The sequence below is a fragment of the Labeo rohita genome, chromosome 19 (genome assembly GCF_022985175.1).
Source record: "Labeo rohita strain BAU-BD-2019 chromosome 19, IGBB_LRoh.1.0, whole genome shotgun sequence".
Taxonomy (NCBI): Eukaryota; Metazoa; Chordata; class Actinopteri; order Cypriniformes; family Cyprinidae; genus Labeo; species Labeo rohita.
Genome location: NC_066887.1, coordinates 30231376 through 30254680, shown reverse-complemented (window position 1 = coordinate 30254680; position 23305 = coordinate 30231376). Strand labels below are relative to the sequence as shown.

Sequence of the window (23305 nt, the reverse complement as noted above, 5' to 3'; positions counted from 1 at the left end):
TTGAATACAGTTGTTCTGAAATGTTGTTCTTGCCCTCACGCTCACCCTGTTCTTTCTCATTTTTTGTCTTTTTTCTTTCATGCTCCTTTGATTTTGTGATTCAATTATGAGGCGTGGGGACATGGCAAAAATGACTGAAAATGGTGGACATTATGGTTTACTTTGTCTTCATGAATTTTTGGAGACATTTAGGGGATTCACATGTTTTGAAAGAACATTAGTCCATTTTAGACCACACTGTTGTTTTTTTGACTGGAAAGTCAATTAGCAGTATTTACTGCAATATGTGGTTTCAGTAGTCTTACAGACTGTATATTGCATGGGCAGTCTAATCAGACATATATAGGGAATATAGTCCTTTTGTATAGTTTAAAGAGCAAATCACCTATTTGTATCTGAACCAATGTAATTTGAGTTCAATTTTAGTCTTGATTTATAAAATATGTTACTGAAACATAATACTGACAAACAGTTATGCAGAATTCAATCTATAATTCAAATATAGACACCAATTGAACTGACTTGTTTTAAAAAGATTTTAATTGCACTCAGTATTATTTTTGAATATTCTTAGCCTTATGCATCTTACATTACACCTAATAAATCTCTGCATTAGGTAATGTTTGCTCTCTTTCAGCACTGTTCAGATCAATCTGCCCAGATTTTTATACAGACTTTGCTTGTAAAGCCTTTCTATTTAAAATATTGCATTGTCACCAATGTTTTGTTGTTCAAATGCACTCATTGCTGCTTTCTCCTCAATTCTGTAGGTCATATAATAATACAGAATAAATTAAGTTGAAAATGCCAGTTTGCTTGCACCTGCTTATTTAATGGTTTTGCTTTTGAAGAGGTATTTAGTGTTGAAATGCCTTTGCATTTTGAAAACTGTCAGAGCTTTGGTGTAGTGCACAGTTTGAATGCAGTTTTGAAGCCAAAAGGCCAGAATACATCTTTAAGATATGAATACAAGATAAAAATGGCCAGTTAATATTGGCTCCTCTGTAACAGAGGACAGTTAGTTAGCCACATGGGTGTTTATTTTTAGCATCTGGAGGGGGTTTGTTTGTGGCAGAGTGTATGGCATGTGTAGCCTTGGGCTGACAATTTGTGAAGGTGACGAGAAAAAGGTCTGGAGAGAAACAGTGCTTGTGAGTGAAGAAGTAGGGAGAAGTCAGTGTCATTTTGTGTTGGGACAGATGATGGCTCCTTTCACAACCCGAGACGATGGTCACGAGCTCAAGCCTGAGGCACTGACTAAATAAGACGCACACCCTGTCTGCACAGACTGCAGACTGTTGAAACATGAGCAGGGTCTAAATCTATCTCTAAAGGTCAATGACAAACTTATTTTTTTTTTGACTTATTCCTCTCATCATCCTAATTGTTTCTTGATGTCTCTTCTTCATTAAATCCTCATTTTATTTTCACCAAAATCTGTGCATGAAGGGCAAATCAGCACATTACTGTAAAAGAATGCATCACGTTTTTACAAAAATGAAGTACAACTACTTACAGTATACATATTATATGTTAAGAAATAATACGAGAAACATGCTTTCAAAAATTTTAAAAGTCATTAATTCAAATTCAACTGCAGACTATTATTAACTATAAATGTTCTGTAAAAACAATAAACAGCAGCCTGTCATCAAGATGCAAACATGAAATATCAGATATACAGCAGTAGTTCTTTACAGGTTTTTTATTCGATTTTGCTGCTTTCTATTGTTTTTTCTATGTAAACATGGATGCATTTGACTGTTGCACTTGCATCTCTTGCAGCGTCTCATGCATTAAAAAGGGCATTCTAAAAACACGCTGCTCAAGTTAAAAGAAGTTCTATCTTTTTGCATGATTTTTCCTATTCCACTGCCCATGTTGCATCTTTGTCAACACAAAAGCACATTCTGTGTGAATTTTGCCTAGCCATATGAGCGCCGCAATGCAGTTGGATCATTCTTTTGTCTTTACTGGTGTCACTGGCATATTGTCAAAGCATTAAATTCAAATTATTCGATAAGATCACCCAGCCCTACATTTTAGAATATATTATTATGGAAAACAGTTATTTTAAATTGTAATGATATTTTACATTATTATTGTTTTTCCACAATATATGCAGTCTTGGTGAATATATATATATAGAATGGAGATCAAAATTAGAGAACATGTAATTTTCTAAATTGCAGTATCACTGTTTAGTCCTATTTGAAGTTATCCTAAAAGAAGTAGAAGGGCAATTTAACATATATCATATATTGTATTCTGAAGCACAGTGTAAAACACAAATAAAATATATGAAAAAGTACTCTGATCAAGATTAGAGAACACTTACAGATGCCTCCAAGTTATTGGTGTTAATTTGCCACCTGGTGCTAATTTCCTTCATTATATGTAGGGCAGCACGATAAATTGCATGCAATTTCCATGCGCATCTTGTCAGTAAAGCCGATTCTGTAATCAGTAGTAAATCTCCATCACGTGCATGCTTTCAGATTGAGCAGCATTTACTACACAGAGCCGTAGTTCTCTGACAAGCTATGCAAAACCATACAGACGATATCATTGATATTATACATCATATTATACACCATTATGAAATCACACTTTGATAATAGAGTTGTTTGTGAACTACGGCACTGTGTAATAAATGCTGCTCCATCTGCATGTGAAAATACCACATTTAATAAAGTTTTTTACTCCAAACTCACTTCATAACGTCAGTTGGATGTTTGAAATAAATTCCTCTGTGAGATGTGGCTTCTTACACAGAAAAAGCATGCAACATATTTCATAGTATTATATATATTGCCATATATTGTCATAGTCATGTGTTTATTAGTCACGTTGAATCAATGAAAGCAGAATTTACAGATAATGTACCCACCCCCTTGTCATTCAAGATGTTCATGTCTTTCTTTCTTCCGTCTTAAAGAAATTGTGTTTTTTGAGGAAAACATTTCAGGATTTTCCTCCATATAATGGACTGATATGGTGCCCCGAGTCTGAAAATGCAGTTTAAATGCGGCTTCAATAACAGAATTTCCTCAAATAACATAATTTCTTTACGGCTGAAGAAAGAAAGACATCACCTTGGATAACAAGGGAGTGAGTACATTATCTGTAAATTGTTGTTCTGGAAGTGGACTTCTCCTTTAAATCTTCTGTTTGGATTTACTACTGATCACAGAACCGTGCTTCATTAACAAGAAGTGTGCATGAATATTGCAGTTTTTCCTAATATCGATTGTGATGTTATCGCAATTTATTGTGCAGCCCTAATTATATGTCAAACATTCCTCCAGTTTTCACTGAGATTGCAGGATAGCGAGCCATTCTAAAGTGACTGAAACGCTGTTACACGAGGTTGTCCAGATGAAGGCCAAAGGGATGACCCTTTCAGCCACTATGAGAAAAGTTGGTCATTACAAATCTGTAATTTCTTAAATATTGCAGGTTTACAATGACACTAATTCATTCAAGTCCCCCCAAAAAGCTGGTTGTCAATGTAAGACAAATGCATGAGAAGACAGGATAATGCTGAGACTCTCAATGAGGAATCGATTCAACACTGCAGCTGGAATTGCTTGCCAGTTCAGTGCTGAACAGGGTAAGGATCTCGACTTGTTTAAGAGAAGTCGGACTGAAAGTGCATTGACCAAGCCTCTGATCTGCAGAAAGAATCAAAAGGCTAAGCTCACCTTTGCTGAGGAGGAGTTGTGGATAGAGGAGAACTGGTCCAAAGTTCACTATAGTGATTAGAACGAGTTTAATTTGTTTGGGTCTGGTGGGAAACATTTTGTTCAGCATTAAACTGTGCAAATACTGAAGCCCAAAGTGGGTAACGAAGTCAGTGAAAGGTAGAGGAGGGAGATGGGCCTCTTATACAGATACATGGTACGGTGAATGCAAATGTTTGTCAGTACCTCCTTCAGCAACATGCGGTACCTTCCCTGCAAGCATCTCCCAATCAGTCTACAATTTTCATGCAAAACAATGCCCCCATCACACTGTAAAACAGGGAAAGCAGTTCCTTGAAGCTAAGAACATTGAAATAATGAAATGGCCGGGTCAGAGTCCTGATCTAAACCCGATTGAAAATCTCTGGAAAATCGTTGTTGACAAAGTTATGGGTAAGAAACCCACTACAAATGAATGACTCAAAGTCATTCAAAGCAAGGGCCTCTACTAATTTCTGACAGCTGTAACCTTCCAAATTTTTTATTTGAATCTTCTTTTGCACTAAAGTGGTTACTTTTCTTTAATTTCTCTAATTGGATATTTTGTCAAACTTGTTAGTAGAACAGCGGTATACCTACAGCTAATATTTTAAGTTTTGAGCTATTTCTTGTATAATGTGCCTTGGCTATTTTTTTTTCATTTAACAGTTAAAAATTGCAAACAATCCCGTTTTTAAAGAAATAGCTCACCCAGAAATTCTGTATACATTTCAGTCTGTTCCTCATATGAGCTTTAAATGGCTTTAGAAGGCATTTAGTGCGCAAGTTGTATGGACTGCTTTAATGGTTTGCTTTTTTGAAGACGCTTCAGGTTTATATTTTTATATCATCCCTTTTCGTTCAACAAGCCACCAACTCCTCTGTCCAGATGACACTGTGTGTTTGTCTATTTCTGTCACAGTCCAGTCATCCCAAGCTGTTCCTCCCAGTTACCCCTTCATCTTGCTAGTGTTTTAATGTTTATTTTGCTGCTCCGTTATGCACCGTTATACACACACACCTCACCCATCACAAAAAGAGAGTGAAATATATCCCCTGTCTGTGGCTAAATGAGAGGATTATCCCTTCATTATAGTATCCGAGGCAGCATGGATGCCATGCCACCGCTGCCTCTGAGGCAAACAAACCTTTTTATTTGCCTCAACCTCACAGGATGAGCCGCATTCATGTCTCGAACACAGAGACGCATTACAGTCAGGGTGACAGGCATATTAGGAACACTGTTTTAACATTTTTTTTTCTTCTTCTAACGGCCTGTGGAGAAGGATCACAGCCAGTTGGCTTGGAGTGGCTGTTCCAAAGTAAATCCGAATGAAACCGCAGGACAGTGTTTGAGGTGTAATGTGAGAATTAGGATATTGGATTTGACAGCATGGGAGCAGCGTCTGCCTGGAATATATTCCGCGGTCTAGTCTAAAACCTGTCTTCTTCAATACCTGACAATTTCTGTAGTTTTATTTTGTTTGAGACTCTCGGTACTTAGACTCCCAAAAGTCTTAAAAGCACAGTCTTAAGTGCTATCTTTGCCTTCGATCAAAAGCCCAGCAAGGTCAGAGCCTCTCAGTTCTTCTTAAAACAGCATCTAGAGGCGGCACTAAAACGACTTTCTTTAAGGTCAAGAATAGAAGATATATGGAATTGCTTATGCTTTATCACCGGCCTGATGCTTAGCATTTGTCTTACCCCCATCTAAGAACAGGATGTATTTCTGTATGTACATTGTACCAGATGGGCTTCTGAAACAAAACTGGCATTTCAAATGTCATGGAGATTTGATATGAGCTCTAAGGTTATTATGAAAGGATAAATGTTTTACTAGCAGAACTGATACTTATGTAATACACTACATGTAATGCTGTAGTGAGACCCACTAATTTGTTACCATTTTTCAGGTTAGTTAATATGGGATGTTTTGTTGTTAAAGTATAAAAGACAATAGCTGTCTTTTGTTATTAGACAATACATTGATAACAAAGCAAAGCCCACAAAATAATTAAGCATTTAGGGCTTCCTTCATATTTACACAGAGTTGCATGTCTTTAAAGGATTAGTTCACTTCCAGAATAAACATTTCTCGATCATTTACTCACCCCCATGACATCCAAGATCTTCATGTCTTTATTTCCTCAGTCGAAAAGAAATTAAGGTTTTTGAGGAAGATATTCCAGGATTTTTCTCCATATAGTGGTCTTCAATCGGAGCCAGTAGGTTGAAGGTCCAAATTGCAGTTTCAGTGCAGCTTCAAATGGCTCTAGGGCCTTTATAGCAAAATTATCTGTCAGTTTCTAAAAAAAAAAACCAAAAAAAACAAAAGAAATGGGTATACTTTTTAACCACAAATGCTCATCTTGCACTAGCTTAACTTCATGCATTATGTAGTCACATTGGAAAGGTCATGCATGGGGTAGGCGGAAGTATCGACCCAGTGTTTACAAAGCGAACGTGCAAAAAAAGGTAAAACGGTGATGTCGGACGATTTCGAAGTTGGAGAAGAAAATGAGTGTTTTGCCTTGTCCTACCTTTTTGAACCGGAGTAAGAACTGATGAAGAACTAACCTTTCCAACATGATTACGTAATGCAAAACGAAATCGCGGATGCACATCACAGAGCTAGTGCAAGATGAGCATTTGTGGTTAAAAAGTATAATTTAATTGAATTTTTTTTGATAACACCTTTATTCCTCAGCTGGGATCATGTAGAACCCTTTGAAGCTGCACTGAAACTGCAATTTGGTCTTTCAACCCGTTGGCTCCAACTGAAGTCCACTATATGGAGAAAAATCCTAGAATGTTTTCCTCAAAAACCCTTTAATCTGGAAGTGAACTAATTCTTTAAATTATGAATTGTACTGTGTGTGCGCATATATATAAATATATATATATATAATATATATATATATATATATATATATATATATTTACCATTCAGAAGTGTGGAGTCAGTGTTCTTGTTTTTTTGTTTTTTGCATGTTTTTATGGTTTTTATTGAATTCATTTGTATTACAATTAGATTGCTTCTGAATTGTGCTTCTATGTTCGAAGGCCTGCGTCAACAGCCTTGTTGATATTTTGTACAACAGCTTGTGTGGTACTTCAAAATGATTTAATTCACTCATTAGTAAAATGACTTCTCTAACCCAGGCCACTGGGCCAAGAAGACAGTTGGTCACTGTTGAGATTTGTAAAGGTTAACAAGGTGTGAATGTTCGTGCATCAGTCTTAGGATGTGTTAAACACGTTATATATTGTTATAGAGAGTGAAAGCAGAGCTCCATTGATTAGGTGAGCCTGCAGGCAATTACATTGACTGTTAAATTCAATGCTGGTGTATGGGAAAGCTAACAGTTAAATAACTGAAAGAGCCAAGCTTGAATTTCTGCCCATTCAGCATGCTGTCGCCTCATGTGGTGTTTACTTGTGTGTGTTAATACTTTCTTTTTCTTCCTCCCCTCTCTCCTCTCACTATCTTCGGTTTACTTTCATCTTTCTCTCCACGCTATTTCTGCTTTCTCTTGCGCGCTATCTCATCCCGGCTGTCTTTCTTCTGTCCTCTCCTCCCTTTTTGGTTCGCTCACTTCATTTTGGTTCCATTCAGACTTCAATTTGAATGCATTCAAAGGGCCTTATTGGCAGGAAAGATAAACATTTACTTCATGGAGCCGGGGAAGGCCAATACAAATCAAGCTGTTGACAAACTCAAACACAGGCAGCCCAGGATTGACGGCGGCTTTAGGGATGAGGCTCTTGATCTTTAGGTTGACTTGTGTCTCCGTTTTGTGCGGCCCATGCACGCACACACATACAGCAGACTGGAGTCCTTTTGGCTCTATTATGCTGCATTCGTCAAGCGTTCAATCTTTCTCGCTCTCCTCTTTGTCTCCCAAAGCCATTTCGGAGTCTGTTTCTTCTGGCTGCATTCAATTCTCCCAGCTTCTCTGTATTCTGTTGTGGGTTTTCTAGTGGTGAATTGTTTTATATCGCAGCATGCGGCCTGTGCCGAGGTTGCGCTACAAATAATCACTATACGTCACTTTGACGGACCGGGTTGTAAAATTTCTGTCATGGCCTATTTTTGTACATTTTTGAATTCCCTGGTAATTCGTTTATTGTTTTGTTCATATACGTGCTCATTTTTTCCACACGTGCACCTCTTCTGAGAGGTGCTTTATCTGTGAGCAGCATATGTGAAGTAACCTATCGCACGTGGTAAGTTATTCATGCGCTAGCAGCAATAATTTACGCCTATATTAGTCCTGTTTAAGTCTACAGTGACCTGAACACATTTGATTTTAAGATCTGTGCTCATTTTCATGCCTGAAAAGTTTTGGAAAACCATCCATAGCAAGCTCATGTGATTCTTCAGAGAAACTATATAATATCCTAGAGTTACTATGTGAATCAATGTTAGTATAGAAACACAATATACAAGATTCCTTAATATTTATCTTCTGTCAAAATTATCATTTTGAATCATCCATCATGGTTTTAAAAATGTGATTTTCGGTTTCCAGTTAACAACCTCAGCCAGTCACTGCAACTGCTGAAAATATGTTTTCAGGTGCTAATAAACAGTGATGTACACTCTTGCAATGGTGCTGAATATTTTATCACATCATATCCCAAGCATCTTGTGTACGGCTTATATTACAGTACAGGGACAAGTAACAGGCATCTTGTGCATGTCTACTTTTTCGTTGTGTGGATGGAAATATATACCTGTGCTGTGTGTGTTAGTGAAGAGCACTGAAAAAACAGGCGTATTATGTTTAAAAGTGGCATGTTTGTGCTGCTTGCAAACCAAAATGGTCAACGAGGAAGCCTTTAATAGCTTAAGTGGGTGATGCAACACATGGACAGAGTGGTGTGGACAACAGCCAAGTTAAACAAAATCAAGGACTATGTTTGGAATGGAATAATAGCATACTGCTTACTGCAAGTTGTGCATTATGTGCTGTATGCTGAATATTTGTTTAATAGTATGCATTATTCAATGCAAAATCCTGCAGCACTATTTTCACACATCCTCGCTATGTTGCATGTTTGCATTGAATAGTGTAAAAATGTTCCATGGTTATTCCAACTTTTAGTTATCTAGCATATTATTTAGTTTTTATTTGATTTTACTGATATGTTGTATTGTTTGTTTGTGTGTGTGTGTGTGTTTTAATCTAATATTATTCAAATGTATACTGCACATTTTGGATAATGTAGTCAGTCATCCAGACATTTAACACATACATAAAAAAACAATTATGTCAACGTGCCTTATGTTTGTTTTTGGGATGTACAAGTCTGTGTTGGCTATATGTCAGACAGTACTGGATATATGTAATTATGCATACAAGTTTCCCCTATTTTTACATTTAAATGACTTTTACTGTCATCTAAACGCATCTGTAGTTAATCCTTAATCCACACTGTCGTTCAAAAGTTTGGAATCAGTCAGATTTTTATTGGTTTTGAAGAAGTTTCTTAAGTTCACCAAGTCTGCGTTTATTTGATCAAAAATACAGAAAAACTGTTATATTGTGAAATACTACTGCAATTTTAAATAGTTTTCTATTCAGCACAACAGTTTCCAACATTGATAATAAATCAACATATTGAAATGATTTCTGAAAGATCACGTAACACTGAAGACTGGAGTAATGATGCTGAAAATTGTGCTTTGCATCACAGGAATAAATTATATTTAAAAATATATTCAAATAAATAACAAATAAATAATCAAATAAATGCAACCTTGATGAGCATAAAAACTTTTTTTTCATTGTATGAGTCAAATTTATCGATTTTTCTTTTATGCCAAAAATCATTAGAATATTAAGTAAAGATCATGTTCCATGAAGATATTTTGTAAATTTCCTACCATAAATATATCAAAACTTTTTTGATTGGTAATATGCATTGCTATGAACTTCATTTGGACAACTTTAAAGGCGATTTTCTCAATATTTAGATTTTTTGCACCATCAGATTCCAGATTTCCAGATAGCCATAATCAAACCATACATCAATGAAAAGCTTATTTATTCAGCTTTCAGATGATGTATAAATCTCAATTTCGAGAAATTTACTCTTATGACTGTTTTTTTTGGTCCAGGGTCACATACACAGGTGCATCTCAGTAAATTAGAATGTTGTGGAAATGTTCATTTATTTCAGTAATTCAAATTGTGAAACTCGTGTATTAAATAAATTCAGTGCTCACAGACTGACGTAGTTTAAGTCATTTGGTTCTTTTAATTGTGATGATTTTGGCTCACATTTAACAAAAACCCACCAATCTCAACAAATTAGAATACTTCATAAGACCAACTCATTGTGAAACATAAGAGTTTCATAATGAGTTGAATTACTGAAATAAATGAACTTTCCACGACATTCTAACTTATTGAGATGCACCTGTATATTTTAATATTATATAATTTTACATAATTCTTTTACTGATTCAGAGTGTGAGAAATACTTTTGTCTGATCTCATCTTGCTTCATCTTCTCTGTTAAAGGGATAGTTCACCCAAAAATGTATAATGGTGTGATGTCTGAATTTACTTGGTAGCATTTAACATGACAATTTTATATTTTTTGTATTTTGTAGTTAATTTTTATTTAGCCAAAATAGTATGTATTAATGCAAAACTTCCAAATTTTACTATCAGCCATTCCTTGGTTACTGGCCATGAAAATGATCAGATACTGGTATCAGACAGAATTTTAATATTGCGCATCCCTAGTTCCTTTGTTAATTATCTATGCCCGTGGATGATTTCTCATGCATAATTTCGTACCTGCCCTCCAGGTGGCGGTGCAGGCAGCCAGACGACCTTTCTCCATGAGGAGCAGTGGAAGATGCCGGCTCTGCCAGCGCTGCTGCTGTCGATTCACCTCCTCTTCCTCCTCCTGCTGTTGCTTCTGCTGACCATGGCCCCATCCTCTCACAGCCAGGCGCCCGCTCTCGCAGCTGTCAGGATGGGTAAGAGAACACACAAAAGTGCATATTTACATTATCTCTCAGTTCCAAGGGTGTTTCTAAGGTGTTTCTAGGTGATTGGGCCCTATGATTTCCACGATGCGGAAAACATGGACAGAATCGTGGAATCCAGTCATTAAAATGGAATTTACTGTATAACACAGAAAGTTTGGGTGAATAAATCAAAAGTAGGTCAGTACACTTGAATCAAAACAAAATATGGACTAGTGTCTGTCAGTATTAAGCCGCAAAAAGACTATTTAAATATGAATCCAGCATGTTCTGCGTGTCTCTGTGCGAATGAATAGCAAAGGCGCACAGTTTCTACACACATAATGAAGCGTGCCAGACGCTCACAGTGTTTTCAGCCTGTTCCGCCTCAATATATGACTACATGAACACACAAACACCTCTATAACTGCTTAGAGTCACTGTTACTTTTGAGAACTGCTGTCTTTATTTCATACAGTATACAAACAGAAACAAAAAGGTCTTCGCAGCAACCTGTCAAAACTATCAAAACGGTTTAACTTGAAGAAACGGTGACAGAAAAAAAAAATACTTAATGTAATGATTGTACTACTACTAACAAAATTATATCATTATTTTTTAAAGAATATTTACTAGAATTTATTTACCAGAAAAATGTGAAAACACAGTATTTTTGAAAAAGAAAAAGAAATAAAATAATATATTAGTTTTTTTTAAAAAAACTTAATTTAACCATTAAAACAGAGCCTGGAAAAATAAAAACGGGAAAAACAGAATTCAGAAAAATTAAAATGGAAAAAAACTTAGAAAAAATTTCGAATAAATAAAATGGAATTTGGGAAAAAATAAAACACTTTTCATAGGGCCCTCTCAAAACTATGGGATCATCTTGCCTGTTTTATCATGCACACAGTGAAAATAGTACATCTCTCCTCAATGTGAGGTATCATTCATGTCCGTAGCACAGAAAGTGCTGGGAAAGGTTAATACTTAGTGTCAGGAGTAATAGTAACAGTACTGCTGGCCTTTACCTATGCAACTGCGGCACTAACATAGTCCACTTTCTACCCATTAAGAGGTCAAATTCTGCCTCGGTTCTTCCAGCTTTATCTACAGGCACTATTTGAAAAATAAAACACTTTTTTAGGGGGGATAAGCAAATCGGTTGGTAGAGTCTCCTGATAACCTGAATGTTTTTCTTGTAATGAAGGCAGCAAGTGTCAGCGTGAAGCCTACATTTGTAGTCACTACAAAGCTTGTTCTTGATTTAATGTTTAAACGCATCTTCTGAAGTACTGACCTCCTACTAGGCTTAATCTTTTTTAACTAAGCACCTGTTACACAGAACAGAAAGCGTAAAGCGGTAATCTCAGATATGTATGTTAGGATTGTTTTTGTTATTTATTTATTTACCGATTCATCAAAAATAGGATTAATCCGTTTTGAATCCGTTTAGAGCAGAGTTCAGGTGAAATTAGGTATTATTATCGGATTCAAGCAGGAGCCTTTTTCAAAGTGGCTTGTACTTGGCTGTTGCTTCACAGCATGTGACTGATTGCTTCAAGCATCAGCATGTTCGTCTTGATTATTGCAAACAATAAAGCATCAATTAATCTCTGGCAAGCCTCCAAAGGAAATGCGCTCAATAGCGCGATCTAATCAGCTAACATCACAACATGCGACATTCGCTGCAAACTTGTTTTTGTTCAATCATGATGAGTAACTCCATCTTTTTACAATAACAAATGCAACTTCAATCATCAACATCAGAAAACTCAATTAAATGCCAGAGCAGCAACAAAACACAGAGCTTTTTCTGTTCCTCTTCAGCTGCTATTTTAGATGATCAGTCAGCGTGCGGACGTGGAGAGCGGTTGGCATTGGCTCTGGCCCGAGAGAACATCAACAGTGTGATGGAGGGCCCGGCACGAGCCCGTGTGGAGGTCGACATCTTTGAGCTGCAGAGAGACTCTCAGTATGAGACTACAGACACAAGTGAGTTCAACAAAACGACTACACACACACTGGTGCTCACATCAAACGGCATTCACAATTTTACTTCTGTGATGTGAAGAATTTTGAATGAAACCTCAACTTGAATGAAAATCCAGCAAGAACAAATTGTAGCGTGGGACAGGACTTTTTATTGGAATTTGATTGGATTATGAAAAGTTTTAGAGGATGCTTTGGAATGGAAAGTCAAGGCTGAGGGTTAAATTGGGATATGTATGTGTATGTACCGTATCTCACAAAAGTGAGTACAGCCCTCACATTTCAGCAATTATTTTAGTATATCTTCTCAAGGGACAGTACTATAGAAATGAAACTTGGATATATTTTAGAGAAGTCAATGTGCAGCTTGTATAGCAGTGTATATTTACTGTCCCCTAAAAATAACTCAACATACAGCCATTATTGTCAAAACAGCTGGCAACAAAAGTGAGTACACCCTAGGTCAACTTGTCAAAACTGTGTCCAAAGTGTCAATATTTTGTGACAAACCATTGTTATCTAGCACTGCCTTAATCATTCTGCGCATGGAATTCACCAGAGCTTCACAGGTTGTTGTTGGGATCCTCTTTAAATCCTCTTTAATGACATCATGGAGCTGCTGGATGTTAGACACATGATGCTTCTCCACCTTCCGCTTGAGGATGCCCCATAGGTGCTCAGTAGGGGTCAGATCACCTTCACCTGCACCTTCTTTGCCAAGACAATTGTCATCTTGGTGGTGTGTTTGGGGTCATTTTCATGTTGGAAAACTGCCGTTCGGCCCAGTTTCTGAAGGGAAGGCATCACGTACTGCTTCAGAAATGTACAGTACATAATGGAATCCATGTTTCCCTCAATGAACCGCAGCTCTCTAGTACCAGCAGCACTCATGCAGCCCCAGACCATGATGCTACCACCACTATACTTGACTGTAGGAGAGACACAATTTTCTTGGTACTCCTCACCAGGCCATCACCACACATGCTGGAAACCGTCTAAGCCAAACAAGTTTATCTTAGTCTCATCAGACCATAGGACATGGTTCCAGTAATTCATGCTTTTGGACAGGTTGTCTTCAGCAAACCGTTTGCGGGCTTTCTTGTAAGCCAGCTTTAGAAGAGGCTTCCTTCTTGGACCGACTTGTTGCATTGTGCAGCGTATGGTCTGAGCACTGAAAGGCAGACCTACTTTTGCAACCTCTAAAGCAATGCTGACAGCACTCATGCATCTGTTTTTTGGAAGCCAGGTTCTGCACCTGACGCTCAGAATGAGCACTCAACTTCGTTGATCAACACTTGCGAGGCCTATTCCGAATGGAACCCTCCTTGGAAAACCTCTGTATGACCCTGGCCACAGTACTGTAACTCAGTTTCAGGTTGTTACTGAAGCTCTTATAGCCTAGGCCGTCTTTGTGGAAAGCAACAATTCTAATTCTCAAATCTTCAGAGTTCTTTGCCATGAGGTGCCTTGTTGAACCATTGGTCAGTATGAGAGAATTGCTCAAAGCACCAAATTTTAACTGCTCTAATACAAGATACACCACTTTGTATGGTCCTGTCAAGCAGACAAAAACATGAACATGATGAATAGGACGTGTGACTTTGCATGGTTAAATGACATAGTGCTGTTATCACTTAACGTGTACTCACTTTTGTTGCCATTTTGTTGCAGCTGACAATAATGGCTGTATGTTGAGTTATTTTCAGGGGACAGTAAATATACACTGCTATACAAGCTGCACATTGACTACTCTAAAATATATCCAAGTTTCATTTCTATAGTATTGTTTCTTATGAAGATATACTAAAAACACTGCTGAAATGTGAGGGGTGTACTCACTTTTGTGAGATACTGTATATACATGCATGCATACACATGGATGTGTATGTATGTATGTATGTATACACACACTGCTGGTTTGGGATCAGTGAGATTTTTTTTTTTTTTTTTTTTTTTTTGCTCATTAATGGTGGATTTTATTTGATTGAAAATACAGAAAAAACAGTAATATTGTGAAATATTATTGCAATTTAAAATAACATCTATTCATAACATCTAGTCATCTATTTTAATATACTTTAAAATATAATTTATTCCTGTGATGCATCAGCCATTACTCCAGTCTTCAGTGTTACATGATTATTCGGAAATCATTCTAATATGCTGATTTAATATCAATGTTGGAAGCAGTTGTGCTGCTTAATATTTTATTGGAAACTGTGATATTTTTTTTCAGCATTCTTTGATAAATAGAAAGTTTAAAAGAACAGCATTTATTTGAAATAGAAATCTTTTGTAACAATATACAATACCATTTAAAAGCTTGGTGTCAGTATTTTTTTTTCTTTTTTTTTCTGAAGGGAATTAATACTTTTATTTAGCAAGGATGTGTTAAATTGATAAAAAGTGATAGTAAGGACTTATATAGTATAATAAATGCTGTTCTTGGCAAGATTTACTGCAGAATTATAATTACTAAAAAAATATGACTTTATTATTATTTTTAGTTGCCAATAATTTGACTGCATTAAAAAAGTGGGCCTTTCATAACAGAATGAAGTTTAGATATTGAGGAAAGCATTTTAGGATTTTTCTCCATATAATGGACTTCATTGGTGCCCCGATTTTGAACTTCCAAAATGTAGTTAACTGTAGTTAAATGCAGCTACAAAGGGCTCTAAACGATCCCAGCCGAGGTCTTTTTTTTTTTTTTTTCAAAAATAAAAATTTGTATAGTTTTTAAGCACAAAAGCTTGTGTAGCACAGGCTCTGGGATGCGCGCCCACGACACTATGGATCACGTCTAAGCTCATTGTCTGTGTACTCCGGCTCAAAAAGGTAAAGTAAAGTGAAAAATTCCATCTCATTTTCTCCTACAACTTAAGAATCAGCCGACATTGTTGTACGTTTGTGTTTGTAAACAGCGTTTGACTTACTTGCACTTTCTTAGTCTTTGCGTGTTCGCTTTGTAAACACTGGGTCTGTAGTTCCGCCTACGTTCCGCATAACCTTTCGACGTGATTCAACAGTATGTAGCATCATGGACGTGCATCCCAGAGCCTGTGCAACACAAGCTTTTGTGCTTAAAAAGTAAACAAATTTTTATTTTACGAAAAAAAATAAAAAATAAATAAATGACAGATCGTTTCGCTAGATAAGACCCTTCTTCCTCGGCTGAGATCGTTAAGAGCCCTTTGAAGCTGCATTTAAACTACATTTTGGAAGTTCAAAATCGGTGCACCAATGAAGTCCATTATATGGAGAAAAATCCTGAAATGATTTCCTCAATAACCATAATTTCTTCACGACTGAAGACAAAAAAGACTTGGATGATAAGGGGTGAGTACATGTACATTTTTTGTAAATTGTTGTTCTGAAAGTGGAGTTCTCCTTAAACCATTGGACTGAAAAGGACTGATAACACACACTCACAGCATGTGAATATAACAGGATAAAGATTTTCATTTGATGCAAAATGAATTACATACCCATGTCACACATGCACAGTGCCCTGAACATTTCAATGCAACACAGTTCAAAAGCAAGCAAGAAAAAAATCTTTTCATCTAAATATACACCCTGTGTGCTCTCTCTCCCCCTCGTTCTTGTGTAGAATTAGAGCAGCAATCTCCTGTAGGCAGAGCATAAATCTGTGTTGTGCTTATTGATGTAATTAATCAAAAAGAGCTTTGCATTGACTCCTAATTTGATATATCATCTAGGAACAGGACACAGAACTGGACGCCGTCCAAGGCGTTGGCTTTTTCTCTGCCCACTGCAATGTCTGTCTCTCTCTCTACCCTGTCCCTTTCTCATTCAGTCACTGTCTTGCTCTATCACCCCGCTCTCTATCGCTCTCTCTCATGGTACCTCTATTTATCTGTCTCTTTCTAATAATACGTCTTTACCTCTCTCTCAGTGTGTCAGATCCTGCCAAAGGGAGTGGTCTCTGTCATTGGTCCTGCCTCTAGTCCTGCTTCCGGATCCACCGTCAGTCATATATGTGGGGAAAAAGAGGTGAGAGTGAAAGGAAGCGCGTTTGCATATGTGTCTGTGAGAGCATTTCTTGAAATGATAAATTTACAAGGCTCCTGAGCCATAGGCCATTATTTCCTGTGTGCCTTTGCTTTGCTGCTTGAAAAGCATCTCCCCCTCTGACCTAATTTCCCATATTTTCTCTCTCTTCTCCTTCCTTACGGTTAGAGATAGAATGATATATCAGCCAGGATGATTAATTGGCCTATATCTGGCCGTTTTGGTGCCCACTCAGGCAATTAACAATTTAATATTGCGTAAATGAACGTGCATTTAAGTCCAGTAATTTTTTTGTACACCTAATTTACTGTTATTAAATTGTATTATATTTATACACTGCGTGTTCAGCACTTTTATTCCCAAATTTCCATTATAATTTAAACCTGGAAATGACTAAATAAAAAAATAAAATCAGTCATTCTGTCCTTCTAGATGTCAGGCCTATAAATCCTGCAGGCCTCAAGACTTTTTTTAAACTAATTTGTTAAACTTTTAAACAAGTCTTTAATTCAATATTGAAAGTCTATTTCAAACATATTTTTAAACAATTGCAGTTTTATGAATCTACTTCTTTTCATTTAAATTGCAATTAAACATTCCGTCAGCTTTCTCAATTCAAAATGACATTCCGTTGGAATTTAAAAGACTTTTTAAGTTAAATTGTAAACTGAACTTCTCAATCTTCAATTTTGAATAGAAAATCTGAAGTTTTGCACAACCTTATTGTGCAAGTGGAATGCAACCAAACAGTGAGTTTGATAGATACAAGATTCATTTTTTTTTTTTTTTTTTTGGATAAATATAATGGATCATTGGTATATAAAAGTATTGATTACATAAAAAAAAAAAACAATTATTTTTTTCACATTTTATAGTGATTTATTTTTATTTACTTATTTATTTGAAAAAAGACTCTTATGCTTATCACAGCTGCATTTATTTGATATAAAATAGCATGAAATCGTATAAGAATTTAAAATAACTGTTTTCTATTTTAATTCATTTTAAAATATCATTTATTTCTGAGGCAAAGCTGAATTTTCAGCATCATTACTCCAGTCTTTAGTTTCACATGATCCTTCAGAAATCATTCTAATATGCTGATTTGTTGTTCAAGAAACATAATCTTTTTGTTTTTTTTTTTTTTTTTACATTTTTTATTTATTTACAAATAATAATTATTTACAAATTTTATCTATTTATTTTTATTTAATTTAATTTATATTTATTTAATTTTAGTACATATAACGGATCATTGGTATATAAAAGTATTGATTACCAAAAAAATCATAGATTGATATTTCATAATGATTCATTAATTTTTTATTTGTTTGTTTTTATTTTTTTGAAAGAAGACTTATGCTTATCACAGCTGCATTTGCTAGATAAGAACATAGCATGAAATCTTACAAGAATTTAAAATAACTGTTTTCTATTTATTTTATTTTAAAATGTCATTTATTCCTAGGATGCCAAGCTGAATTTTCAGCATCGTTACTCCAGTCTTCAATTTCACATGATCCTTCAGAAATCATTCTAATATGCTGATTTGTTGTTCAAGAAATATGCTGATTTGTTGTTTGATTATTATTTATTACTGATTCATATTTTTTGTGTAAACCCTGATACATTTTTTCAGGTTTCTTTGATGAATTGTAAGTTCCGCACATTTTGAATTTCTCTCTTACCTGACATGCTCAGGTTAGTTAATGGAGCTCCTTCTTAACCAGCTGATGTTCTGAAGGTGTGTTAATTAAAAGAGACGTACAAAATGTTCAGCGCTACTGGTCCCCCAGGACCAAGATTGAGATATTGGCATCTGCTTTAGATATTGGCATCTGCCATTGAAAACCCCATGTTAGTCAATCCCACAATCTATTCTTCTATTCTTGTCTGTTCCTCCCAGATCCCTCACATCAAGATTGGTCCAGAGGAGACTCCGCGCTTGCCATATCTGCGCTTTGCCTCAGTGACGCTGTATCCTAGCAACGAGGACTTAAGCTTGGCCATCGGTGCCATCCTGCGCTCTTTCAGTTACCCGACGGCCAGCTTGATTTGTGCCAAAGCAGAGTGTAAGTCTGCAGGGAGAACAGCGGCACGGTCAACTACGAACTGGCCATTCTTTCACTCTGCCGTTATAGATCACACTAAAACGTTCATTGTTCGTAGCACCCTTTATATTTCACAGTAGCCGATTCACGCTGCAATTAATTTTATTTTTAACATAAGTGCATTATCCTTAGGCTCTGTGCCTATTATATGATGTTATTAACGTCAGTGCCACTGCTTTGGCAAATTACATATTTTTATAATAAGATTAAACCTTTTATTAGCTTTATAAGTGTGGATTCATTTTTCTGCTAGATGATGATAAAAACGACATCATATTCAAGAAACACGTTAGTTAGCACACATGCATTATGCTTATAGAAGCAAAGCGAATTTAGTTTGTGATCTAAAAAGGTCAAAATAAAGCCAATGGTATGGGATTTCACCATATGTAACTGTGTTTATCTGTTAATATAGTCATGGTTGAAGGGATTGGAAACACCTGAGTACTTTATTTCTTAATTATAAAGAACATCTGGCTTTTAGGTGACGTCGAATGACTACACTATACGCTGAAAATACTGCAACAGTATGTTTTTCAGATGAGTAGTGCTATTCAGGTTGCCTCTGATCTGAGGGACATCAGATTGAGGATTGTGTCAACAAGCAGACAAACAAGAAGAAATATTAATTGTATTTGTTATACTTTGTTGACTCAGCTTAATGAGAAGTAGTTAGCGCACTGGAGTGAAACGTATGCGAGCCGTTACGATGCTGACTGCAAGTTGATCTCTCTTGACTTGCTGATGCGAGCAGCTCTCGCTTGATTGGTACAGTCTGGGTAATGGAGCTTCGGGTTTTATGCACCACTGTTTATTGCTGTTTGCATATCTGCACTTATCCCATCCTTTTCCATATAATTATCGCAGTTTGTGCTCACGTTAACGTGTAAGCCAACGTTTGTCTGTTTAAGATGCAGGCGGTTGTGTGCATTAGCATGCATGGATATGCTCATCTACACATTAGTTCCTTACCGGTGAGAGAGAGCATGGATACCACCACACGGTGTTTGTTTGGGGGGGTTTTTTCTGAGAAAGCACTCTTTCATCACTTCACCCTGCTGTTATCTTTAGCCGTGCATCTTGTTGACTGCAGTCCAAAATCAATGGAGTCACCATATGGATTTTGCGGTGGCTTAGAGCACAAATTTATGTACATATGGAATTAACTTTATTGGCTCTCAAAGTCACTTAATTCGATAGTCACTGACTTTAATACGGAGGAGCAGCGTGGAAAGAAAGGTAAGGTTTACTGCAACTGACAGTTTATGAAAGATGTTAAAAGGTTTTAGATAGATACATGGCATTAATTTTCATTGCATTGACATATTCAAGCTGATATCCAGTCATTGTGAAAGAATTCTAATAATATTTATGAGAGTTGTATTAATTTTTCACAAATGCCCAGGATCATGTTGGCAATGCTTCTAAAGTGCTTGCACAAAAAGAGTTGTATGATGCTATAATGGGGTTTTATGCTACATCTTAGGCCTGCTGCGATTGGAGGAGCTTGTGCGTCACTTCCTCATATCCCGGGAAACGCTCTCAGTCAGAATGCTTGATGAAAATTTGGACCCCACCCCACTGCTGAAGGAAATCCGTGACGACAAAGTTGCGACTATCATCATTGATGCCAATGCATCAGTGTCAATACTAATACTAAAGAAGGTATGTGTGCATATATAGCCACTATTCAGTCCAATATTCAGAGGGCACTAACAAAAAAGATTGTATTCAGATTTTTTCTGTACTATGTAATAATTATTTGATGTCAGAACTTTTATCATTTTCAAAATACCTTAATTTAGTTTAAATTAATAGTTCAACCAAAAATGAAAATCCTGTCATTAATTACTTCATTAATTCATGCCGTTCCAAACCCATACTGCCCCACAAAGGCAAAAGACCTTAATTCGCTAGAGTGTGAAACAAAAAAAAAAGACTTTTTGGTCAAAAATGAAGTTTTTTGGAAATTTGGGAATTAGATGTTTTAGTAATGAAAATTATCTACATTCAAAAATTGTGAGCTCAAACTTGATTTTTACCCCTATTTTGAAGTCACTGTACTCTGCCTTTGCAGTGTCTGCAAAAAGTGAGAAGTCACACCAAGGCAAAAGGCAGTAACTTCCTCTGAGTACCACACTTTGCTATGCTCAGTAATGTAAGAGAATGCTAGACATAGCATAATTGCTTTTATATTGACTTGAATGAAATAGCCTAATCTAAAAGAATGACTTGTGGATTGATGTGAATGCCAGCAAGCAGGAATGGTCAGAATGCTTTTGGATTGATTTTATTGGGTTACAAGAAAAGGTAGGATATGGATTTAATTGCAAACTGTTAGTAGCCTATTCTGTAATTGATCATGCTACATGCTATGGCATTCGATTCCACACGTGTCCAACTAGAAGTGACAGCTAGATAGCTATCGCTATCTATCTAGTTTGTGTAATGCAACGGACAGTAAAACAAAGGCAGAACGCCGTATAACTCCAAGCTGGCACCATAACTTCATATTGAGGCACGGCTAATCAAAGGCAGAACGCTGTAACTCAATTTGAATGTTCCAAACAAAGTGAAAGAGCGGTAACTGGTGTTATATGGTGTTCTGCCTTGGTTTCTCCAGTGGATTTTGAAGTTGAGGTTAAGATAATCCACTATTTTCTTCGGAAAAACAACTAAATTGACTCAAGATACTTACACACAAGATAAAGGATGTCTTGAATGTCCCAAAAATATCAATAACTCATTTTTGACCAAGATCGAAGTTACAGTCTTTTGCCTTTGCACGTCAGCATAAGACCAACGTTTATCTTCAGAACACAAATTAAAATATTTTTAATGAAATCCGAGAGTTTTCTGACTCTGAATAGACAGCAGTCCAACTACCATGTTCAAGGGTCAGAAATGTACTAAGGACATCATTAAAATAGTCCATGTGACATCAGTGCTTCAACCTTAATGTTATGAAGACATTTTGTGCACAAAGAAAAAAATAATGACTTTATTCAACAATTTCATCTTGATGCATTGTGCTCTTGTGAATGTGCATCAAAGACTGACAGGGAAGAGAAGAAATTGTTAAATAAATTCATTATTTTAGTTTGAGTAGAGTGAGTAGGGCCCTAAGAAATTCGTTTTTATTTTTTGCCAAATTCAGTATTTTTAATGGTTAAAATACATTTTATTAATCAAAATGCATGTCTAATTAATTAAATTCATGAAACTTAAACAATGTAACATCAGTTTATTAAAAGTTTAACAAAAATTATATGTTTAGGGCCCTATGAAATATTTTATTTTTGCCCACTTTGTTTTATTGTTACCAGATTCTGTGTTTTAGCATGTCTAATTATTTGAATGCTTAAAAACAAGTTTCATTTATTCTTACAATAGCCTTGTGAAATGTTTATTTTTCTCATAAATTATGTTTGTGTATTTGCATTTTTATGGTTATCAAATAAGGTCTAAGCATTCATTTCATTTATCTTTTAATTAATAAAAATTACATTTTATTTTTTTGACAAATGAGGAGGATTTACTGTTACAATTAAAACACTGAAGAAATATAGGATTATTCCTTATAAATATGTTTTAATAATTTTAGAAGTAGTGGTCACACTTTATTTTTCCAATTCTTGCTATTAACAAACCATTAACTGCAACTTTTGCTTTAATAAACTCCTAATTTATAAGGTAGTTGTTTCGGTATTAGGTAGGATTAGGGATGTAGAATATGGCCATGCAGAATATGTGCTTTATAAGTACTTATAAACAGCAAATATGTTAATAATAGGCATGCTAATAAGCAACTAGTTAATAGTGAGAACTCCCTATACTAAATCCCTATACTAAAGTGTTAAGTAATACTAATGTTTTTCTGCCGCAATGTCTTCACATTAAACTGAATTTTTATTTTGAAGGGTTGCCGTGAATACATTAAATTTCATATTTAAATAGTCGTTGCGGCTTAATATTTAGAAATATTAGTCCATATCACGATTTCATTGAAGTGTAATGACATTTTAATTAATTTATCCAAACGCTGCCAAATTCCATGACATTCCACGCTAAACTGTAATATCCATTTTTATGACTGGATTCCGTGTTTTCCGCATCGCAGAAATCATAGCACACTAGGTGAGCAATTAATGACAGAATTTTAATTTTTGAATGAACTATCCATTTAAATGGGATTTTACATTACTGATTTGTTGTTTCAGACTTTTATATTCAGCACAACTGAAAAGCAGATCTGACATGACTCAGTACTATACTATGACTTATTAGATTTCTGAAATACAACTTATCTCTTACTGTTTCTCCTCCTCTCTAGGCCTCAGAATTAGGCATGACGTCAGCCTTCTACAAGTACATCCTCACCACAATGGTAAACAAACCCCTTTTTTCACTTTGACCAATGACACACTACCCTTTCTCCCCTTAACCCACTTTCATCCGGT

At 35.9% G+C, this 23305-nt stretch overlaps 1 protein-coding gene across 2 annotated transcripts in view; it reads left to right on the top strand.

Moving 5' to 3' along the window:
• The window catches only part of LOC127182148 (glutamate receptor ionotropic, kainate 5), a 118810-nt gene that overhangs the window by 53335 nt on the left and 42170 nt on the right, over positions 1-23305 (top strand). For both annotated transcript variants that reach the window (XM_051137284.1, XM_051137283.1), the window contains exons 4-9: positions 10546-10719; positions 12538-12702; positions 16619-16716; positions 18641-18806; positions 20332-20510; positions 23179-23232. In XM_051137284.1, the coding sequence (XP_050993241.1) occupies positions 10596-10719; positions 12538-12702; positions 16619-16716; positions 18641-18806; positions 20332-20510; positions 23179-23232 (786 nt within the window). In that variant the 5' untranslated portion in view covers positions 10546-10595. The remainder of the gene's footprint in view (positions 1-10545; positions 10720-12537; positions 12703-16618; positions 16717-18640; positions 18807-20331; positions 20511-23178; positions 23233-23305) is intronic.